The 19727-nt window shown below is 40.9% G+C and overlaps 1 protein-coding gene across 1 annotated transcript; it reads left to right on the top strand.

Moving 5' to 3' along the window:
• Positions 1-601: 601 nt before the first annotated feature.
• On the top strand, positions 602-15854 carry TMEM19 (transmembrane protein 19). Its single transcript, XM_006095456.3, has 6 exons — positions 602-1199; positions 4032-4145; positions 10475-10612; positions 11224-11478; positions 12818-13027; positions 14347-15854. The coding sequence occupies exons 1-6, from the start codon at positions 1007-1009 to the stop codon at positions 14508-14510; spliced, it is 1074 nt and encodes a 357-aa protein (XP_006095518.1). The 5' UTR covers positions 602-1006; the 3' UTR covers positions 14511-15854.
• Positions 15855-19727: the final 3873 nt, after the last annotated feature.

The raw sequence follows: 19727 nt of genomic DNA, 5'->3' as shown, positions 1-19727 counted from the left end.
ATAGCGGCTATAGGAGGGAAAATATTAATAGGATTATTCCGGCGGGCAATAGATGAGGAAGGTCTAACGTAAGCCAGCTTCATGCTTCCAGGAGTATCTCACCGTGTGAGTACGCGAGCCCTTGGCGCTAGAACACCCTTCGCAGGTGTCGCATAAGACATCGGAAAATCAGTATTTCAGTAGGTTCATAACAGAACAACATTACAGCGATGAATAGCAACGACGATTTCTGGGTGGGGCACACCTGAAAAACAATAATTAAAGGGCCCAGAAGGTTGAGAAACACTGCTTTAATCTGTTAATACCCAGGCGATGATATCACTTTTTTGGCGGTTTCCTGTGTCCCCAAACATAAGGTCCCAGATGTCAATACTATTGCTAGGGGCAGTGCAAACCCCCCAGGTCCGAACCGCACCAGCCACCTCTCAGTGGGCCTGGCCGAGCCCCACGCCCTTGGAGCCGCCTTTTTAAGGCTCACGTGAACCAGGAGACGCCCTCGGCGGCCACGGCGCCTGCGCGAGGAAGGGGAGTGGCTGGAGGTGCAGGCGCGGTAGCCGCGGGCTGAGCTCCAGGCCCGAGGCGCTCGCGGCTGGCTGGACCTGGACTCCAGGGCGGCGCGGGCGGCCGCCGGACCGTGACCGCGCTCTGTCTCGCCGGGCTAGCGGCCAGGACTCGGCCCGGTTCCAACTCCACTTCCGCCACTTTGCCGCACGGACCCACTGCGTCGGCGCGTGGGCGGGCGGCGGGGGCGGAGCTCGCCGTCCTCGCGACCGCTGATTGGCTGCTTCCGCTGTTCTTCCACCTTCCTGCCGGGGTGTTCGGGTGTGAAGTGACCGCGGTCGAGGAGTCCGCCCCGTGATAGCAAGCATTTTGTCTTTCCAATGGATCGTTAACCTCTCCACCAGCAAGTTTCCAGGAATAGTTTGCCTTTATATTATTGTTTTGATCGTTGGAAGATGTTGGCATTTATGTTCGCCTCCAGACAAGTGTTTTGATGGCAACTTAAATGATTATTTTTCTCAGAAATGCTATATATTTTCTTCCCCAGTTACTCATATCTTTTTTTTTCATGACAGATCTTGACGTCAGTATATGCAAAAAATATATAAAGATGATAACTAATATAGTTGTAATGAGCCTGATTATTTGCATTTCTTTAGCTTTCTGGATCTTGTCTATGACTGCAAGCACCTATTATGGTAAGTATGAATGTTCCGAGTTATTTTTTAAATAAACTAATCGGTGGAATTTAAAATTGTACCACTGTGAAATCCAAAACTTATATCTCTGAATATAAGTTGATTATGAATTGTGTTTACTTAACTTCCACAGCCTCGATTTAATTTCCCAGAAAGTATAAACAGTGCCTTTAACGTTCTAAACCCTTTAATAAATGCTGCTTGTGATAATATTAGTTACGTCTATTTCAGAATATGTAATTATTTATGTAATTATTACATCTATCTTGGTGAGAAATAACTAAAGCATAGTTTTTGTAAAACACATAAAGTAATACTTTTAATAACAATATTCATAATGTAGTTTATCAGTTTTGTCTTGTAAAAATAAAAATATATATAGTGTTTATATTTGGAGATTTAGAGGATTTGTTTGCTGTTTGGTCATTTCATAAGAACAGTCCTTTTAAAGTCTGGGGCCACTTTGCATAAATAGAAGGTACTTGAGACTCAAGTTTTTAAGGTTTTGCATCTGCATTAGAGCGTAAGTATGCATTTACACAAACTTCTTTGGTACTTTTATAAAAACAAAATACTGTTCAGTTCAAGGAGAAAAGTGAGAAATAGAGTGAGGAAGTAAACTCACAAATGATTTTATTGTAAGTGATTACCAGTTCAGACCTTAGACCTCTTTCAGAGACACCTTAATAGTAGAATAGGTGTTCTCCAGGGTACTGAAGCTGTCTGGGCTGGTCATCATAGGGAGGAAAGGGGGCACAGGCTACCTTACTAGCTCAGGGAAGACCTGAATGGTGGCCTTAAAGTAACCACACAGGATGGTCTGAAATTAAAACTTTAAAGATTTCAGAAAGGAGAGACAAAAACATCAGTGATGAGAGAGAATCATCCATTGGCTGCCTCCTGCACGCAGCCCACTGGGAATGGAGCCCAAAACCCAGACATGTGCCCTGCCCGGAAATTGCACTGTCAACTCTCAACCACCGAGCCACGCCTGCCGGGCTGAAATGAAAACTTTTTATACTAAAAGCAGTTTGTGGTAGGTAGTCATGCCCTTGTCCAGCATCTTCCCTGACAAAGGTCAATCTTTACCTTAACTGAGCTTATCTATTGTCTTTTTTCGCCTACAATAACATTTGTTGGAATGTCAGAAGTAATTTTCCTTTTTCCAGAACCCTCAAAGCACAGGCACCACTCTGCAGAGACCACAAATCCCTTATTGTCATTTACTTAGTTGTTGATTAAGTTATCCTGCACCCACCTAAGTAAAAAAAAAAAAAAAAGTGTGTGTCTATCATTTTACGTTTTATCCAATCCCAGAGGTTTCCCCGATTTGCTTTCTCCCGCCTCCCTAATCTATCACCAATGGATTTCATGTAACCCACTTACATCTCCTCTTTTGATTGTAATGTATAAAATAAGATGCAAAACTGCCATTCTGTGGAGCATAATCTCAATCCGTTGAGATTTTGTTTCCCAGAAATTGTCGGCGGTTGTGGCTCAAATAAACTCACTAAAATTCTTCACAGGTTTGAATATTTCTTAGATTGACAATCATAATGAGTCACAGTAGGGGGTGAGGGGTTGGGGAGGAGAGATGTGAGAGGAGATTCTCCCTAGTAACAGTATTAACTATGACAAACTCAATAGAATAAAACAGGATTTGTAAAGTGAAGGTCCCCTGGAGCCAGGCACCTGATGTAAATGAGTGAAGCTGTCCCAGGTCTTTGTATATTAAACACAAGGAAATAGTTTTCTCTTTCAGAAATAGGATTTTCACTTTTTGTTGTTGTTGTTGTTGTTCTTGAACATTTGACCTTTGTCTTTCATTTTCCTATTTTTGATAAAAACACAGGCACAAGCAATAGTTCACATTTCCCTTTACTGTAGTCACTCAGCCTTGGTATTAGGGAGTCTGTCAGGAATGGCGGGCACTTAAAACTTGAAAACAATGGTTCATCTAAAAGAGGCAGCCTCTGCCGGGCTGGTGTTGCTCAGTGGTTGAACGTCGACCCATGAACCAAGATGTTCCTGGTTAGGGCGCTTGCTCCATAGCAAGTTCAATCCTCAGTAGCAGGCGTGCAGGAGGCAGACGGTCTATGATTCTTCTATTTCTCTATCTCCTTCCCTTCCTTTCTCTCTAAAATCAGTAAAAACATTTTTTAAAAAAAATAAAAGAGGCAGCCTATAGTCAATTCTGCCACGTGGCTCAAGTTTCTAGTTTACAAGGCAGAAGCCAAGAATCTGGATGGGTATATGAAATCTAATCTTTAAATATTAACTCAAATAGTTTATTCTTTGGTTTTTATTTTTTAGGGTTTTTTGTGGGTGTTTTTTTTTTTGTACCTCAAATTGTTTAAAAACGTTATGCTAGCCAAGCAAAACGTCTATGAATTGCAATCTTTGGAAAAATCAGTTGCTAATCATTGAATCCTGAGATATGTAGCATGTGAGATGTTACTTAAAAAAAAAATCTCTGAAAGGCAGGGAAAGGAATAATTGGATCCTATTAGAAAGGAGATTGTTCTGTGCTATTCTTGAGAATTAATACATGCTTCCCCTAAAAAAATTCATTTTAAATCTTCAAATATGTGTTAAATAGCCATTACTATAAATAGTTGTAAATTTGGACAGGACTTATTTGGTTATTGACTTATTTGGTTATTGCCTCTGAAAATATCAGGTCTCAACATAAATATTTTACACTGGTGACTTTATTTCAGTTTCCCTACTTTTGACAGTATTTCAATGTAGAATGCAGTTATCAATGTTTACAGCCGAGACTAACCTATGCAAGCTTCACACAATTTATACTCTACCTTTATAATTTTTCAGGTAACTTGCAGCCTATTTCTCCTTGGCGTTGGCTGTTTTCTGTTGTTGTTCCTGTTTTGATCGCATCAAATGGCTTTGAAAAGAGAAGTCTAGATCACAGTGGGGCTTTAGGAGGTATGTTTTGCTATTGAATGTTTAACCCTGTAATAAGTGCATGATTATATAATTTAAACTCATGTTTTCAAAATTCTGAATATACGAGACTATAAATCACAATGTTAAAGTTACACATTGCTCAGCATTCCTATTCTGTCAAGTTTTCAGATAGTAACATACCCTTTTAGTGTAATGTACAAATTATTTAACTTTGTAATTTATAGCAAGTAAATTAATAGACTTTTGAGGACCTTGGTTACTCTGCTCCCTTGGTTGGATTAAACTCTTAGTATCTGCTAGCAGAAACATTGGAGCACTCTCCCTAGGTGTGAAATAAAGGAGCCATTGGAAAAAATAGCTAACAGACATATTGATTTTTTCTTAAGAATTTTTTAAAATATATTTTTATTGATCTCAGAGAGGCAGGGAGAGAGAAAGAGAGAGAGAGAGAGAGAGAGAGAGAGAGAGAGAGAGAAACATCATTGATGAGAGAGAATCATCCATCGGCTGCCTCCTGCATGCCCCCCCTCTGAGGATCGAGCCCGCAACCCAGGCATGTGCCCTTGACCGGAATAGAACCCGAGACCCTTCCGTCCAAAGGCCAACGCTCTATCTACTGAGTCAAACCAGCTAGGGCCATGTTGATATTTTTATATGATTTTTGTCTTACCATATAATCAATAAGTGTTAGGAATGTTTGTTACATTTATTTTGTAAGTGTAATGTTATACATACTATGTATCAGGCACTGTTTTGAGCACTTTGGAAGTAGTACCCTGTTTATAGCAAATAATTTGAACACTCTCTCCTTAAATATAATAACAGAGTTATGCTTTGCTAAAAATGTCCTTTCTCAGGTATCCTTGCCTTGATTTTTATTATTCTTGATCTATAGCAAGAAGGGTCAAGTCCTTCTGGAAGTTGTCTTCCTTTGATTTCCCTGTTGTATATTGACTTTGTCTTATTTTTCTGATTCTACTTTTGTTTTGTTTTCTGCTACCATTTTCTTTTCTACCTTCTCACCCTTGGGCCTCCATTCATCTCTACCTAGCTTAATTTAGAATTAGAAGATGAGTATTTGAATCTTAGCATTGCTACCTGCTATCTCTATGATCTTTGCCACCTTGCCTAACTCCACAGAGCCTCACTTTTCTTTATCTTTTGTGAAGTAGGACCTATGGGCTTATTGGTAAGGATCAAGCAAGATAATGTGTAGGACAACACATCTTTTAATACTATACGAACATTCACCTTTAGTGATTTATTATCTATTTTCAACCATATTATAAAGTCCCTGAAGACAGAGTGATCTTATGCTTCTGTGTCCCATGCTTCTTTAAATAGTGTTACACACATAATAGGTGCTTAGGAAACAGATATAGATTGATTTTAAAACCTCTGCTCTTTTCCTAATCACTTCATTCTATGGCATGTTGGGATCTTTTTTGCTTGTATCTTTTTACCCCCCTTAAGGACAAAAAATTGTAATGCTGATTTAAAATATATCATAGTACTTGGAAATAGTGTTGTGGCGTATGACTACGAGTCACTTAAGCTTTCAGTGTTGTAATTTTCACATCTGCAAAATACGAGGGGGTAATAGTACCTTGGGCACTGACTTAGCATGAGGAGTTATCCATGTAAAATGTTTAGCATAATACCTGGCATGCATAATAATGTTTTACAAATGTAAGTTATTGTTTTTATTCCACTACTACTATTCATAGTCAAAGGAATTTTACTAAAGTTTATCATATTCTGCCTTTACTGTGCTTGTTACGGAATTTATGAAATTGGCGCGGAAGTGACAGTCGGACACTTGGAGGTTCAGGAAAGAGCCTTTATTTAAAGCAGCGCTTCTGGTTCAGGGGACCCTAAGATCCAGATCCTGAACAACCTGGACAATGAGATTTTCTCTCTATATATTGGAAGGGTTAAAGAGAATGAAACAGGGTAGAGAAAGATTTATTGTGCTCAGCAGATATCTTGCAGAAAGCGTGCGGCCTTGAGCACAGCATAGCTCAGATAACCAGAAGACACCTGGCATGGGAGGAACCAAGGACGGACCAGATAATTAAGAAGGGGCAGTGACTAGACTATAGGCTAACAAGAATGTGCATTAGGGATATTAATTAACTTAGGTGCAGAGTTCCTGCTAGTCTCCTACATTTTTTCACAAATGGAGTTAATTATCGGCTAGCAAGAGAGTGCAGTAGAAAGCAGGTTACTGGGACTAATTCAGATTGCTAGCCCCAAAAATGTCTTGTGCTCCCCATCATGCTTAGGATTGAGAAAGAGTTTCAGAACTTCCACAGGATCTGGGTGTTTAGAATCCTTATTGACATAGGAACACATAGCTGAGTGTTGATAGAAGAATGAGAGGAGGGATTGAGGCAATGCTTAAAGTGAACACTAAAGTGGAGGGCTCTAGTCTCCTTGAGAGAGTATTTCTAGAATGTAGAATAAATCACATGAGAGGATATGTGGGAAAATGCTTGTAAACTGTAAAGTACTGTGCTGGTGATTTGCTCTAAAGAAATATTGTCTAGTCTAGTTATTCACTGTATTCCTTTGAACATGTCAGTGTGGACAATATGTCATCAGGCTTTTGACTTGAAAGTTTGAATTTAATTTCTCTTACCAAGACTATTAGGCTTAATGGTTTACCTTTTTTTTTCATTCAGTTGTTCAACAAATATTTAGTGAGGGTTCCCTGTATGCCAGCCACTGTTCTGGGCACTTAGGATTTAATAGTGATCAAAATGGGTAAAAATCCCACTGTCAGAGAGCTTACATTTGTAGTCAGGAGAGACAAATGATAACTATGATGGGTTTTGGGCATTTAATCCCCTGAAGGAGATGCTGTAAGTGTATTGGAAGTGCACAGCAAATGGGGGTGTTGTCAGGAAAGGCTGGTGAATTAAGTATATTTTTATTGATTTCAGAGAGGAAGGGAGAGGGAGAAAGAAACATCAGTGATAAGAGAGAATCACTGATTGGCTGCTTCCTGCACGCCTTCTACTGGGAATCAAATCCGAAACCCGGGCATGTGCCCTTGACTGAAACCGAACCTGGAACCCTTCAGTCCACAGACTGACACTCTATCCACTGAGCCAAACCAGCTAGGACCTTAACAACTTTTTAGTCAACATAGTTCAGGCTTGCTGTTCAGTCTTTCTGAAATGGAAACCTCATTCTATCAGGTACCCAGAGTTGATCAGAGCCCAGGAACCTGGTTTATGCTGCTCATTGTTGCAAGGGACTAATACATGAGTCAGAATGCTGCATTATTCATCTGATAAAATATGGAACTACCAGACCAACTGGAATGTGAACCTCACTGTTCAGGCAAGCCCTATTCTTGTAGTCAGGTTATTTGAGAAGCCAAAAGATAATTAGAAGGTTGCTTGGGTAAGTACAAAGTCTGAGAAACAGTAATGCAAGTCCACAGATCAAAGGCTCTCCTTCCTTGTACAATGTTCAACAAATCTGCCAACCTCTGGTTCTTTAGGCCTTCGTGTTGTTAAACAAAAAACCTTTAAGGCCGAAAGCTTTTGTGAAAGAAGGGTTTTTGAGTCATATGCTAGCCAGGAAAAAAGATCAGGTCCTGGGACATACAATCCAAAACACCAGCAGCAAATCAGATTGGAGAGACAAAAATGTCTTTATCTTATGAAATAGGGCATTATGGACTTACTGTTGAGGAGAACTGATGGGGTTCTTTTTTTTTTTTTAAATATATTTTATTGATTTTTTACAGAGAGGAAGGGAGAGAGATAGAGAGTTAGAAACATCGATGAGAGAGAAACATCGACCAGCCGCCTCCTGCACATCTCCTACTGGGGATGTGCCCGCAACCCAGGTACATGCCCTTGACCGGAATCGAACCTGGGACCTTTCAGTCCGCAGGCCGACGCTCTATCCACTGAGCCAAACCGGTTTCGGCTGATGGGGTTCTTTTAAAGATGTATGTTGTTTTGAAAGAATTTACACTGGCTATGGAGCAGGAGGGGATGAAGCAGGGGCAATTCTAGGATAGGTGCACAGTCCTTAAGGAAGAAGTATTTGCTACTTTTGATTGGTTGTGGGCAACAGTCAGGAAAGTTCATTCATAAGCAGGATGCAGTGGCCTCTGGAGGTTGACCATTTCTTTTTAGATGGCTTCCTGGAAGTGCATTCAAAGCTCTAAAATACATTCAGGAGTGTGTGCGGTCTTTCGTTAGTCAGACCACAGCTATTAACTGGATAATTACCTTTATCTCTTTCTCCCACTCTGTAGCCTGCTGTAATTTAATTTAGAGCATCTCAGAATTTTTCTCTCGTAGATGTTCTTATTTTGGGCTAACTAGCCTTCTTTTGATTCCCATACTCTTTCTCTAGAGAAATTACATAAGATACAATTGATTATATTTGAGTTTATTAAATTACAGAATTTTGATAATGCCAAAGATTATACCTAAATCACCTTCGTTGGAATTTTGGGTGTAACTTCACTCCCGCCCTCATTTGTAGACAGTTTGTAGACAGTTCTTACTTACCCAGATGGCATCTATTAGGTACAGAGTTTACTTATTTTAAAGTCAGAAGTCAGCCATAATCCTTGAGAGTTCTTGTGCTTTGGGAGCACCTTATTTTGTTTTGTTTTTTTAATATATTTTTATTGATTTCAGAGAGGAAGGGAGAGGGAGAGAGAGATAGAAACATCAATGGTGAAAGAAAATCACTGATCGGCTGCCTCCTATACTCCCCCCTACTGGGGATGGAGCCCACAACCCAGGCATGTTCCCTTGACCAGAATCAAACCCGGGACCCTTCAGTCCGCACTCTATCCACTGAGCCAAACCAGCCAAGGCAGTACCCATGATATTAATTAACATTTATTAAGGGGCACCTACGTGCCAAAAAATATAATCACATTATAAAAATGATCTCTTTTAAATTTTTGCATTAAGCCAGTGATGGAGGAATTATTACTCCTCTTATTTCCTAAGTAGAGGCCCGGTGCACTAATTCGTGCACAGGTGGGGTCCCTAGACCTGGCTGGCGACCAGGGCCAATCGGGGCCTGCTGGCCAGTGGAAGGGACAGGGGAGGGACCACGGAGGTTAGCCAGCCGGGGGGAGGAACCGCAGGAGGTTGGCCAGCTGACCAGGGGGAGGGACCAGCCAAGGGAAGGGACCACAGGAGGTTGGCTGGCTGGCCGGCCAGACTATGGGAGGAAAATGTAAAAAATAGAAACCTGGAAGACTTGATAGTCTTACCTCCCTGAGAGAACCAGAGTTAATTTGAAAATTCTTTGGACTAGCCATCCAAATATTATATTCTAGAGGCCCAGTGCATGAAATTCGTGCATGAGTGCAGTCCCTAGGCACAGCCAGCGATCAAAGCATGAGCGTCTGGCATGGAAGGGCAGGACCCAGCTGACCTCTAGGCCCTGGACCCCTACGAGTCTCCCTCTGCCTGAGTCACGGCACCCAAGTCCCCACGCGGAGATGCAGTGAGCGCGGCTGGATGCTGCAGGCTAGGGTACAGCGTGGGCCTCTGGGCCGCCCAGCGGCCCACACGGAAGCTGGGCAGGCAGCACGCTCTCTCCCAGCTGGCCTCGCAGACCAGCTCCTGCACAAACCCACAGGGAGCTCGACCGGCCCCTGCAGTCCCAGCGGCTGCAGCCCAGCTCACCCAGAAGAGGCTGCATGGGTGCTGGGCGAGCTCCTCACAGGTGCCCAGCACCTGAGCATGAGGGGCTTCCCTGGCACGTGAGCCCTGGCGTCCTAGGGGGGTAGCAGGGGGAATGAGAACGATGAGAACGAGCTCGGCAGACACCCCACATTATCACCGCACCTCTGTCCCCATCACCCCCGCCCCCAGGTAGCCGGTGAGAGGTCACAGCCCCCCACCTGGGTGCCGCGGGAGGTTGGTCACCGACCCTGGTGGTCAGCGCATGTCATAGTGAGCGGTTGAACTCCCAGTCTCCTGGTCGAACGACCACCCAAGGGGACAATTTTCATATTAGGCTTTTATTATATAGGAGGATAATATATATAATGCATATTGTTTAATAATAAAATCATATTGTGTTCTGCAATTCCATTATAAAGTTTTCTAAAATAATATTTTACATCTACATAGCATAGTTTGCGTGAAAGGAGGTCAGAATATGGTAAGAAATACATCTCAATTTAACCAAACTGACATTTAGTTTACTGTTTGGTAATCTTAATTGGTAAAAATGGAAATGTACATTTCAGGTTATAATGTGAAAATAACCAGGGAAAAATCCATTCTTTTTTTTCACAGTATTACTGTATGGATTAAGTGTAATTCTGTGTGTATATGTGTTTCTTTCAGGGCTAATAGTTGGATTTATCCTAACTATTGCAAATTTCAGCTTTTTTACCTCTTTGCTGATGTTTTTCCTTTCTTCTTCAAAACTCACTAAATGGAAGGGAGAAATAAAGAAGCGTCTAGATTCAGAATATAAAGAAGGTAACATGAATTATATTTGACATTATTTAATATGTTTTTATTTTTAATTGATTTCAGAGAGAGGAAGGGAGAGGGAGAGAGGAATGAGAAATATCAATGATGGGAATCATCAATCGGGTGCCTCTTCTCAATCCCACTGGGGATTGAGCCTGAAACCTGGGCATGGGCCCTGACCCAGGAATCGAACCGTGACCTCTTGGTTCATGGGTTGATGCTCAACCTCTGAGCTACACCGGCTGGACAATGTTTGACATTATTTCAAAGAGTAACTTTGTTTCATCCTAACATATAAGCTTTTAATCAAAACATGTTTAGATTGTTGAAATAGATAAATGTTATATGAGAATTAAAGTAGTAGCCGGATTTAATTTATCATTTTTTCACCACAATAACAAGTAAGAGCAAAATTTTAGAAGCACTAAAGTCTTTCATTAATTATTCTAAAACAATATAGAATGTGGGCAAAGGTACCTTCCCACTTTTAGTCACTTAAAAAATTGTAATCATTTTTCTTTTCTTAAATGTTAAAATATTTAAGTTCCTATATCAGCATAATTTTCCTCCTGAGAATAAAACATTTCTTGTCCTTTTTTCTACTTGTTTGCTACTAGGCGGGCAGAGGAATTGGATTCAGGTGTTCTGTAATGGAGCTGTACCCACAGAGCTGGCCCTACTGTACATGATAGAAAATGGCCCCGGGGAAATCCCAATAGATTTTTCCAAGCAGCACACTGCTTCCTGGTTGTGTTTGTCTCTTTTGGGAGCACTGGCCTGCTGTGCTGGTGACACATGGGCTTCAGAAATTGGCCCTGTTCTGAGTAAAAGCCCGCCAAGGCTAATAACAACGTGGGAGAAAGTTCCCGTTGGTGAGTCTTTATTTAAGTTTCTTAAAAAAACAAAAATGAACAAAAGAAAAACTTTGATTTATTATGTTTCTTAGTTAAGAGTCTTTGAGGAATTGTTAGTCTCCTTGATTGGAAAATTGCTGTAGTCTTAAATTGCAGAAAAAGTTAACGAGCCCTAGATAAAACAATACAGAAACTTAGAGATTGATTTACAGACATACCAGTGAGAAAGGAAAAGGCAGGGGGAGGGGTGGGGAACAATAGAGTATTTCTTGAGGGTCTAGTACAGTGATGGCGAACCTTTGAGCTCGGCGTGTCAGCATTTTGAAAAACCCTAACTTAACTCTGGTGCCGTGTCACATATAGAAATTTTTTGATATTTGCAACCATAGTAAAACAAAGATTTATATTTTTGATATTTATTTTATATATTTAAATGCCATTTAACAAAGAAAAATCAACCAAAAAAATGAGTTCGCGTGTCACCTCTGACAGGCGTGTCATAGGTTCGCCATCACTGGTCTAATATGTGGTTAGTGCTTTCACATGTATCTCCGTTTCCCATTGCTATTGCCATCTACTACAACTTCTTTGTCATCTTTGTCATTGCCTTGTCCTCCCCTTCTTCCTCTTCCCTTGTCTTATTTTCCTCCTTTTCTATCTCCTCATTTTCTTTTTCTTGCTCCTTCTCTCCTTTTCTTCTTTTCCTTCATCATTATCATTATGAACAGCTAACGCAGTGGTTCTCAACCTTCTGGCCCTTTAATACAGTTCCTCATGTTGTGGTGACCCCCAACCATAAAATTATTTTCGTTGCTACTTCATAACTGTAATTTTGCTACTGTTATGAATCGTAATGTAAATATCTGATATGCAGGATGGTCTTAGGCGACCCCTGTGAAAGGGTCGTTCGACTGCCAAAGGGGTCGAGACCCACAGGTTGAGAACCGCTGATAACGTATTTGAGTCCCTCCTATATGCAAGGCATTGATCTACATGAATTACCATTAAGTACTCTTAATAACCATATGAGTTGGTTCTTTGATTATTTCTATCTTACAAACAAGGAAATTAAGGAATAGAGAAGTCAGGTACCTTCACTACAGTCACAGCAGAACTAAGATTGAAGCTAGGCAGTCTAGCTCCACTGAACCATTCTACTTCACTGAGTGTCAATAGTTATTGAGGAGAAAAGACTGTTTTCTAAGTAGGCTATGGTCTTAGGATCTTTGGATTAAATCAAAAAGAGCCCTTTCTTTAAATTACTCTTGAGTGGATAGACACCAAAATTTTTTGCTTTCCTTGACTTTATTGTTTGCTGATTGTTAACGAGATGATTTTATCCATGTTTCTTCTTCAGGGACCAATGGAGGGGTTACGATAGTGGGCCTTGTTTCCAGTCTCCTTGGTGGTACCTTTGTGGGCATTGCCTACTTCCTCACACAGTTGGTTTTTGTTAATGATTTGGACATTTCTGCTCCCCAGTGGCCAATTATTGCATTTGGGGGTCTGGCTGGATTACTAGGATCAATTGTGGACTCATATTTAGGAGCTACAATGCAATATACAGGTAAGAACATTACTTATAACTGCAACTTACTGGTGTGTTAAAGAAATGGGAAAGAAATACGGAAAATAAAAGGATATGACAATGAAAACAACCCTAAAGACACCAGGAGTTTAGAGACCAGGAATGATAAGGCAAAGTCTATTCTATGATTTTGATTTTCTTACTCTTTTTTGTTAAGCTCATTGAAAGAGAATGAGTCCTGCAGAACAAGGAGTAGAAGCTGTGTGGGGAGGATATGACAGTGCAGGAAACAGATGGTTTTGCTAATGGGACTTCACTTAATCCCGGGAAAGCAGAATGGGATTTGCTTCCACTTGTTTTCCACTTGTTTTCCAAGACAATTATTGTACTAATCTAACTGTACACATGTGACCTTTTCTACTCTGACATCGTGCTTGCTTTCCTCCCTACTGAGTTTTTAGCCCCACTTAAGATATGTGGGAGAGGCAGTTTTCCCAAAAGGTTTCTGTGCTTTGTTCTGAGGCTCTTCCGTCATGTCAGTGTACTGACATATTTTGTTAGGAGCATATTTGCTCCACATGCTAGTCAACTGCGTTTTCTCCTTTGATTCATATAATGAAGAGGCTGGGAGTCTGGAGAAAGTTCCCCTGAGTACCGTCCTCCCAATTCTCATGCCCCAATATATCTGCTTGCCCTTGCGCTCCCCTCACAACCAATCAAAATGTTTGTGCTCTCAGTTTTTTTAATCTCATCTCGATGCTAAGGAGGAATCAATCTGATTTTAATTCACACTGAGGGCTCAATTATTGTACTCACGCACACAAACAAGTTTTTTTAAAGAGTTTTATTCTAAACTGGGCTCTAACTAGACACGTTTCTGATTGTATTGGGTAGGTTGAAAAACAATTGTGGGCTGTGGACAGGTTAATTCATTCAGTAAATCTTGGCGTGCTTCCTTTGTGCTGGCACCATGCTGGGTCCTGGGCATCCATTGCAGAGGCTGCTGACATGACCTCTACTCTCGGGGGCCTTAGAGGCTGGTCTTGGAGGGGAACCACTGGGAAGGCAGGCCCAGTCTGCCAGTTTCATGTCATTTCTGCTTTTCATATTCTCTTTTCTACTTCTGAATGAACTCCAGGAGTGTTGAGAAAACAGTATTGAGGGGTGCTGAAACCCATTTATTCAAAGAGGCCTTTTGTAATAAAGGGTTCCATATCTCTCACCGTATAGATGATCCACTAAAGTCATTTTATAAGTGACTCCTGATCTTTCAAAGATTATTTCCTTTGGAGGAAAAAGGGTGTTTTTTATCAAGTCATTTGGGTTTTGGACCTCATGTGGCTTCTTTTCCACTCTAGGTTTGGATGAAAACACTGGCATGGTGGTCAACAGCCCAACGGATGAGGCGAAGCACATAGCAGGGAAACCAATTCTTGATAACAATGCGGTGAATCTGTTTTCTTCTGTCCTTATTGCTCTCTTGCTCCCAACAGCTGCTTGGGGTTTCTGGCCCAGGTTGTGAACTTTATCTCATTTACGAAGGTTGAAACTGGTAAATTCAGCTAAATTTGCAATCCCAAGTTTCATCCTAAGAAGAATAATTATAATGGCAAAGGGATAATGCCAGCACCTCTCGTATCCCCTTGTGATGGAATTCTCCATTTTTCCTCTCATCAGTTAACACATTCCAGTGAAAGACAAGAGTACGTAGAACTTACCCATTTTTTCTTCTGCTGAATGGAGCTTCTTCAGCAATGAAACCACAATGCCCCTGTATATTGGCATATGTTGATCTGAAAGCTAATAAGTTGAACTGAAAGTTTCTATGTGGTAGATATAAATTTTGTTTTGTTTGTTTAAACTAGTGTGGAGACTAAAAGTCATACAATTTAAAAATGGTTCTCAGCTGCGCCAGAGAAATGCCACTGTGCCAGTTGCCCAAATGTTATATCCATTTTATGTGGTTTAAACTGATGTGCGTGGAAGTCTGAATAAGTGTAGTATCCTGGACTTCTTCTATTACTTGCCATTTACAATTGTGAAAGGTGTGTAGTTTGATTCCTAGGCTGTGAGGCCTATTCCACATTTGTTCTTCCTTCCTCGGGGTTAGTAATAAAAATAAAATAAATGTCTTTTTCATATGACCATTGAAATGCATGAAAAAAAATATTCTTAAATAAAAGCAAGAGAAAGCTGTCCTGTATCTAAAAAATATGCACCTTACTATACGTCTCAAATGTAATATTTTTAAGGTATTTTCTAGCTGTCTTTCAAATGTGTATAGGAATCTGCTTTACATTGGCATACCAAACAAAGAGTCGCTGGAAAATTATTTGCTAATCTAGAATAGACTGGACGATGGATGCTATGATTTCCTGTGATAAACCTGTTAAGTTGTGCTCACCTTTACATTATAGCCTCCACAAAAGTGAATTCTACTTTTCAATTTTGTTCCTTACTGTGATTAACTGTGTTCTAACAGATTTTGATATGGTGTGGATTATTTTGCTAAAAGTACTTTAAAATATTTCTCATGTGATTTCCATACCTTTCTTTCCCTGAGGAGAAAAGACTGTTTTCTCAATAGGCTATCACAGTGAGAAAAAACTGCACTTAGCCACCAAATCCTTGATGAATTGTACGTGCTTTAAAGATGTAAACACAATTATGCGGCTTAATTACTCAATTTCCTAATGGAGTATTTATAACTCCAGAAGGTCCTGAACATTTAAAAAATATATGGGTCTTTAATATATGTTTATTAAGTTAAGTTGTTTGACTCTAAACAAGTTTCTTTAAGTCATTGAAAGTTGATAATCAGAACATATTTCTGGAGGAAAATAAAAAATTAGTTTGGGTACCTGAATATTTGAGGACTGTGATGATTCCAACATTTCTTAATACATGTGATGCAATATTAATGGTTTTGGAACTAATGAGTCAGAAAATGATTATAAGGCTGTATTGGCAGGGCAAGTCTCCTGAAATTATTCTACCTGCCAAGATTAGACATGTTAATTCTCTTTCATTTATCATAACTTGCCCTCTCAAAATTTATTTTATACATGTAATGACAACTCATTTTTATGTTTGGATTATTTAAATTAATATTTAATTACTTAAGTAATATACTGAATTTGCTTTTTAAATAATTAGAACATTAAAGATAAAGTTAAAATATCTTTTGCCTCCACTTTCCCCTCAACAAACCTCGCTCCCTCTCCCACCTTCTCAAAGAACTTTGAATCATTTCTACATAGTAATTGTTTGGGGTATATTTTGACACACTTTCTTTTTAATCAATGAAATTTTATTACTGTCATTTTGCAGTTTCAAGTTGGATGCTTACATTCAAGAAAAAAATATTTTTAAAAAGATTAGAGCCCTAGCTGGATTAGAGCCCTCAGTGGATAGAGCGTCAGTCCGCGACTGAAGAGTCCAGGCAAGGGCAAGTACTTCAGTTGCAGGCTCGATCCCCGGCCCTGGTCCGGGTGCGTATGGGAGACAACCAATCAATATCTCTCTCTCTCTCATATCAATGCTTCTCTCTATCTCCTCCCCTCCCTTCCACTCTCTCTCAAAATCAATGGAAAATTATCCTCAGGTGAGGATTAAAAGAAAAAAAAAGACCAAAAAAAAATTTGTAAATCTAAAGTTTTTCTCTTTCTTTTTAAAGGTTTGCTTTTGTATGTTTTTTAATTTTTTATTTTACTTATTTTATTTTAGAGGGATGGAGGGAGAGAGAAACACCAATCGGTTGCCTCCCATAGACACCCAACCCTACCCAGATAACCCACAACCTGGATATGTGCCCTGAACAGGAATCAAACTGGCAACCTTTTGGTGCACAGGACAACGATCAACCACCTGAGCCACACCAGCCAGGGCAAGTTTTTCTCCTCTTATGAATGAGAAATGCTATGAGAAAGCCAGACAATTTCAAAATAATTATATGTCGGGGAGTACAATTTAAAAAGGAATACTGTTGGGCGGCAGTGCCAAGGGGAGCGGGCGCGGGCGGAGGAACAAAAAATAAATAAATAAATATACAATTAAAAAATAAAAAGGAATACTGTTTAGCTATTAGAAATATTTTAGATGCATATTTGTTGACATCAAAGGTAAAATAAAAATAGTTTAAAAATCAGAATTGACAGGAATGCTTTCATTTTGGTTTAAAAATATTCATAGCTATTCAGCCATGAAAAAAAGGTCTGGCCCTGCTGATGTGCTCAGTGGTTGTACCAGTTTGATTCCCGTTCAGGGCACATGCCCAGGTTTTGGGCTCAATTCCCAGTAGGGGGTGGGCAGGAAGCATCCAATTGATGTTGTTTCTTTCTCATCAATGTTTCTATCTCTCTGTCCCTCTCCCTTCTTTTCTCTGAAAAAATCAATTAAAATTTTTTAAAAAAAGGTCAGGATGTATAGGGTGTCCCAAAATTCACGCAAGAAGTAATTTTGATAGAAAACACAGGTTTATAATTAAAAATTGTAAATTTTTTTATTGATTCATAAAGTATACAGTATAGGGTTATGTATGGAATAGCATATCGGGTAAATGGCCTCCACGGCTTTGCTGGCACATATGCACTCTTTTGTTGAAATTTTTCATGACCGTTTTGCATAAATGTGACTGAATTTCGATGAGGCTCATTTTCATCTTGATGGCTTGGTTAATCGACGAAATTGTCGCATTTGGGGTTCAGAAAATCCACGAGTGATTGTTGAGAAACAAATGCATCCACAACGTGTCACTGTTTGGTGAGGATTTTGGACTGGAGGCATCATCGGACCATTCTTTGAAAATTCGGCTGCTCAGGCAATAACAGTTAATGGTGCTTGCTATCGCGACATGATAATCCATTTACCTGATATTCTATTCCATACATAACCCTATATTGTATATTTTATGAATCAATAAAAAACTTAAAATTTTTAATTATAAACCTGTGTTTTCTATCAAAATTACTTCTTGCATGAATTTTGGGACAGCCTTTATATACACTCAATGTTAATTAGGCCTGGAAGGTGGAATTATTAGAGTTTTAACATTTTCTTTGCTTTAGTTATATTCTTAATGTCTTCTACAATTAATATTCTTGTTTTTGTAATTAAGCAATGCAATGATTTTTATTAAAAGGGAGCCTGGGAAGGAAAGTGGTCACCTGATTTATCACTATACAGTACAGAGGGGACATGCTATCTTTTCAATAAATGGAGCTGGGTCATTTGATAACCATATGTGGAAAAAAATCTCTATCTTGACCCCTTTTGCACATCATATAGAAAATCAATTCCAGCCCTAGCCAGTTTGGCTCAGTGGATAGAGCGTCAGCCTGTGAACTGAAAGATCTCAGGCTTGATTCTGGTCAAGGGCACAGGTTGCAGTGGGGAGCATATAGTAGGCAGCCAATCAATGATTCTCATCATTGATGTTTATATATATACTAGAGGCCTGATGCATGAAATCCATGCAAGAGTAGGCCTTGACAGTCGAGGCTGCCTCGATCCTGTGGCTGCAGCCCTGGCTTTGTCTGGAAGGTCGTCCAGAAGGACATCTGGTCTAATTAGCATATTATGCTTTTATTATTATAGATATATATGTGTGTGTACATATATATCTACACTAATAAAAGACAAACAAGCAAATTGACTGTACCTTCGCTACACCTTAAGCCACGCCCACCAGCCAATCAGAGCAACTATATGCAAATTAACCCAACCAAGATGGCAGCCGGCAGCCACAGAGCAGGAGCAAGCAGGAGGTTTGGTTGCCCCAATGATGGAGGAAGCCAAGCTTCCCAGCCGGCTCTGAGCTCCACTCAAAGCAACAAAGTTTCAATTATAGAAGGTAAATAAACCCCAGATACCTGCTTTCAGCTGGTTGTGGCCACGGAGCTGGAGCAAGCAGGAGGCTTCCCTCCTGCCCACCCTGGCCAGCTCTGAGCTCCTCTCAAGGCCACAAAGTTTCAATTATAGAAGGTAAATAAATCCCAGAATTAACAAAAAAAGAAAAAAAGGAGAGGCTGGGAGCTTCTGTCACCGGGGGGCTTTGCCAGCCTGAAAACAGCCCTTAGCCCCTCACCCAGACTGGCCAGGCATCCCAGTGGGGACCCCCCACCCTAAAGGGGGTGTGGCCAGCCTGAAAACAACCATCAGCCCTCACCCAGGCTGGCCAAACCTCCATAGAGTGAAGGTCCCCACTGGGAGGGGGGGGCTTGACCAGCCTGCAAACAGCCATCAGCTCCTCACCCAGGCTGGCCAGGCACCCTAGTGGGGACCCCCACCCTGAAGGGGGTGTGACAAGCCTTCAAACACCCATCAGCCCCTCACCCAGGCTGGCCAGGCATCCCAGTGGGGACCCCCACCCTGAAGGGGGTGTGACCAGCTGCAAACAGCCATCAGCCCCTCACCCAGGCTGGCCAGGCATCCCAGCAGGACCCCCACCCTGATCCGGGACACCCTTCAGGGCAAACCAGCCGGCCCCCACCCGTGCACCAGGCCTCTATCCTATATAGTAACAGGGTAATATGCAAGCTGACCCTAACAGCAGAAGGATTGGGAATGACTGGTCACTATGACACACACTGACCACCAGGGGGCAGACGCTCAATGCAGGAGCTGCCCTCTGGTGGTCAGGGCACTCTCACATGGGAGGAGCTCTGCTCAGCCACAAGCCAGGCTGATGGCTGCCAGTACAGCGGTGGTGGTGGGAGCCTCTCCTGCCTCCTGAGCAGCG

Source organism: Myotis lucifugus, unplaced genomic scaffold (genome assembly GCF_000147115.1).
Source record: "Myotis lucifugus unplaced genomic scaffold, Myoluc2.0 scaffold_156, whole genome shotgun sequence".
In the NCBI taxonomy this organism is placed as follows: domain Eukaryota; kingdom Metazoa; phylum Chordata; class Mammalia; order Chiroptera; family Vespertilionidae; genus Myotis; species Myotis lucifugus.
Note: the sequence above shows the minus strand (reverse complement) of the source record. Positions and strands in the feature narration are given on the sequence as shown.

Bases quoted from the DNA above. Each gene is read 5' to 3' on its own strand.
- TMEM19 (XM_006095456.3), top strand. From the start codon at position 1,007: ATGATTATTTTTCTCAGAAATGCTATATATTTTCTTCCCCAGTTACTC. The intron at 1,200-4,031 runs GTAAGTATGAAT...ATAATTTTTCAG, and splicing joins GACTGCAAGCACCTATTATG to GTAACTTGCAGCCTATTTCT. The intron at 10,613-11,223 runs GTAACATGAATT...GTTTGCTACTAG, and splicing joins AGATTCAGAATATAAAGAAG to GCGGGCAGAGGAATTGGATT.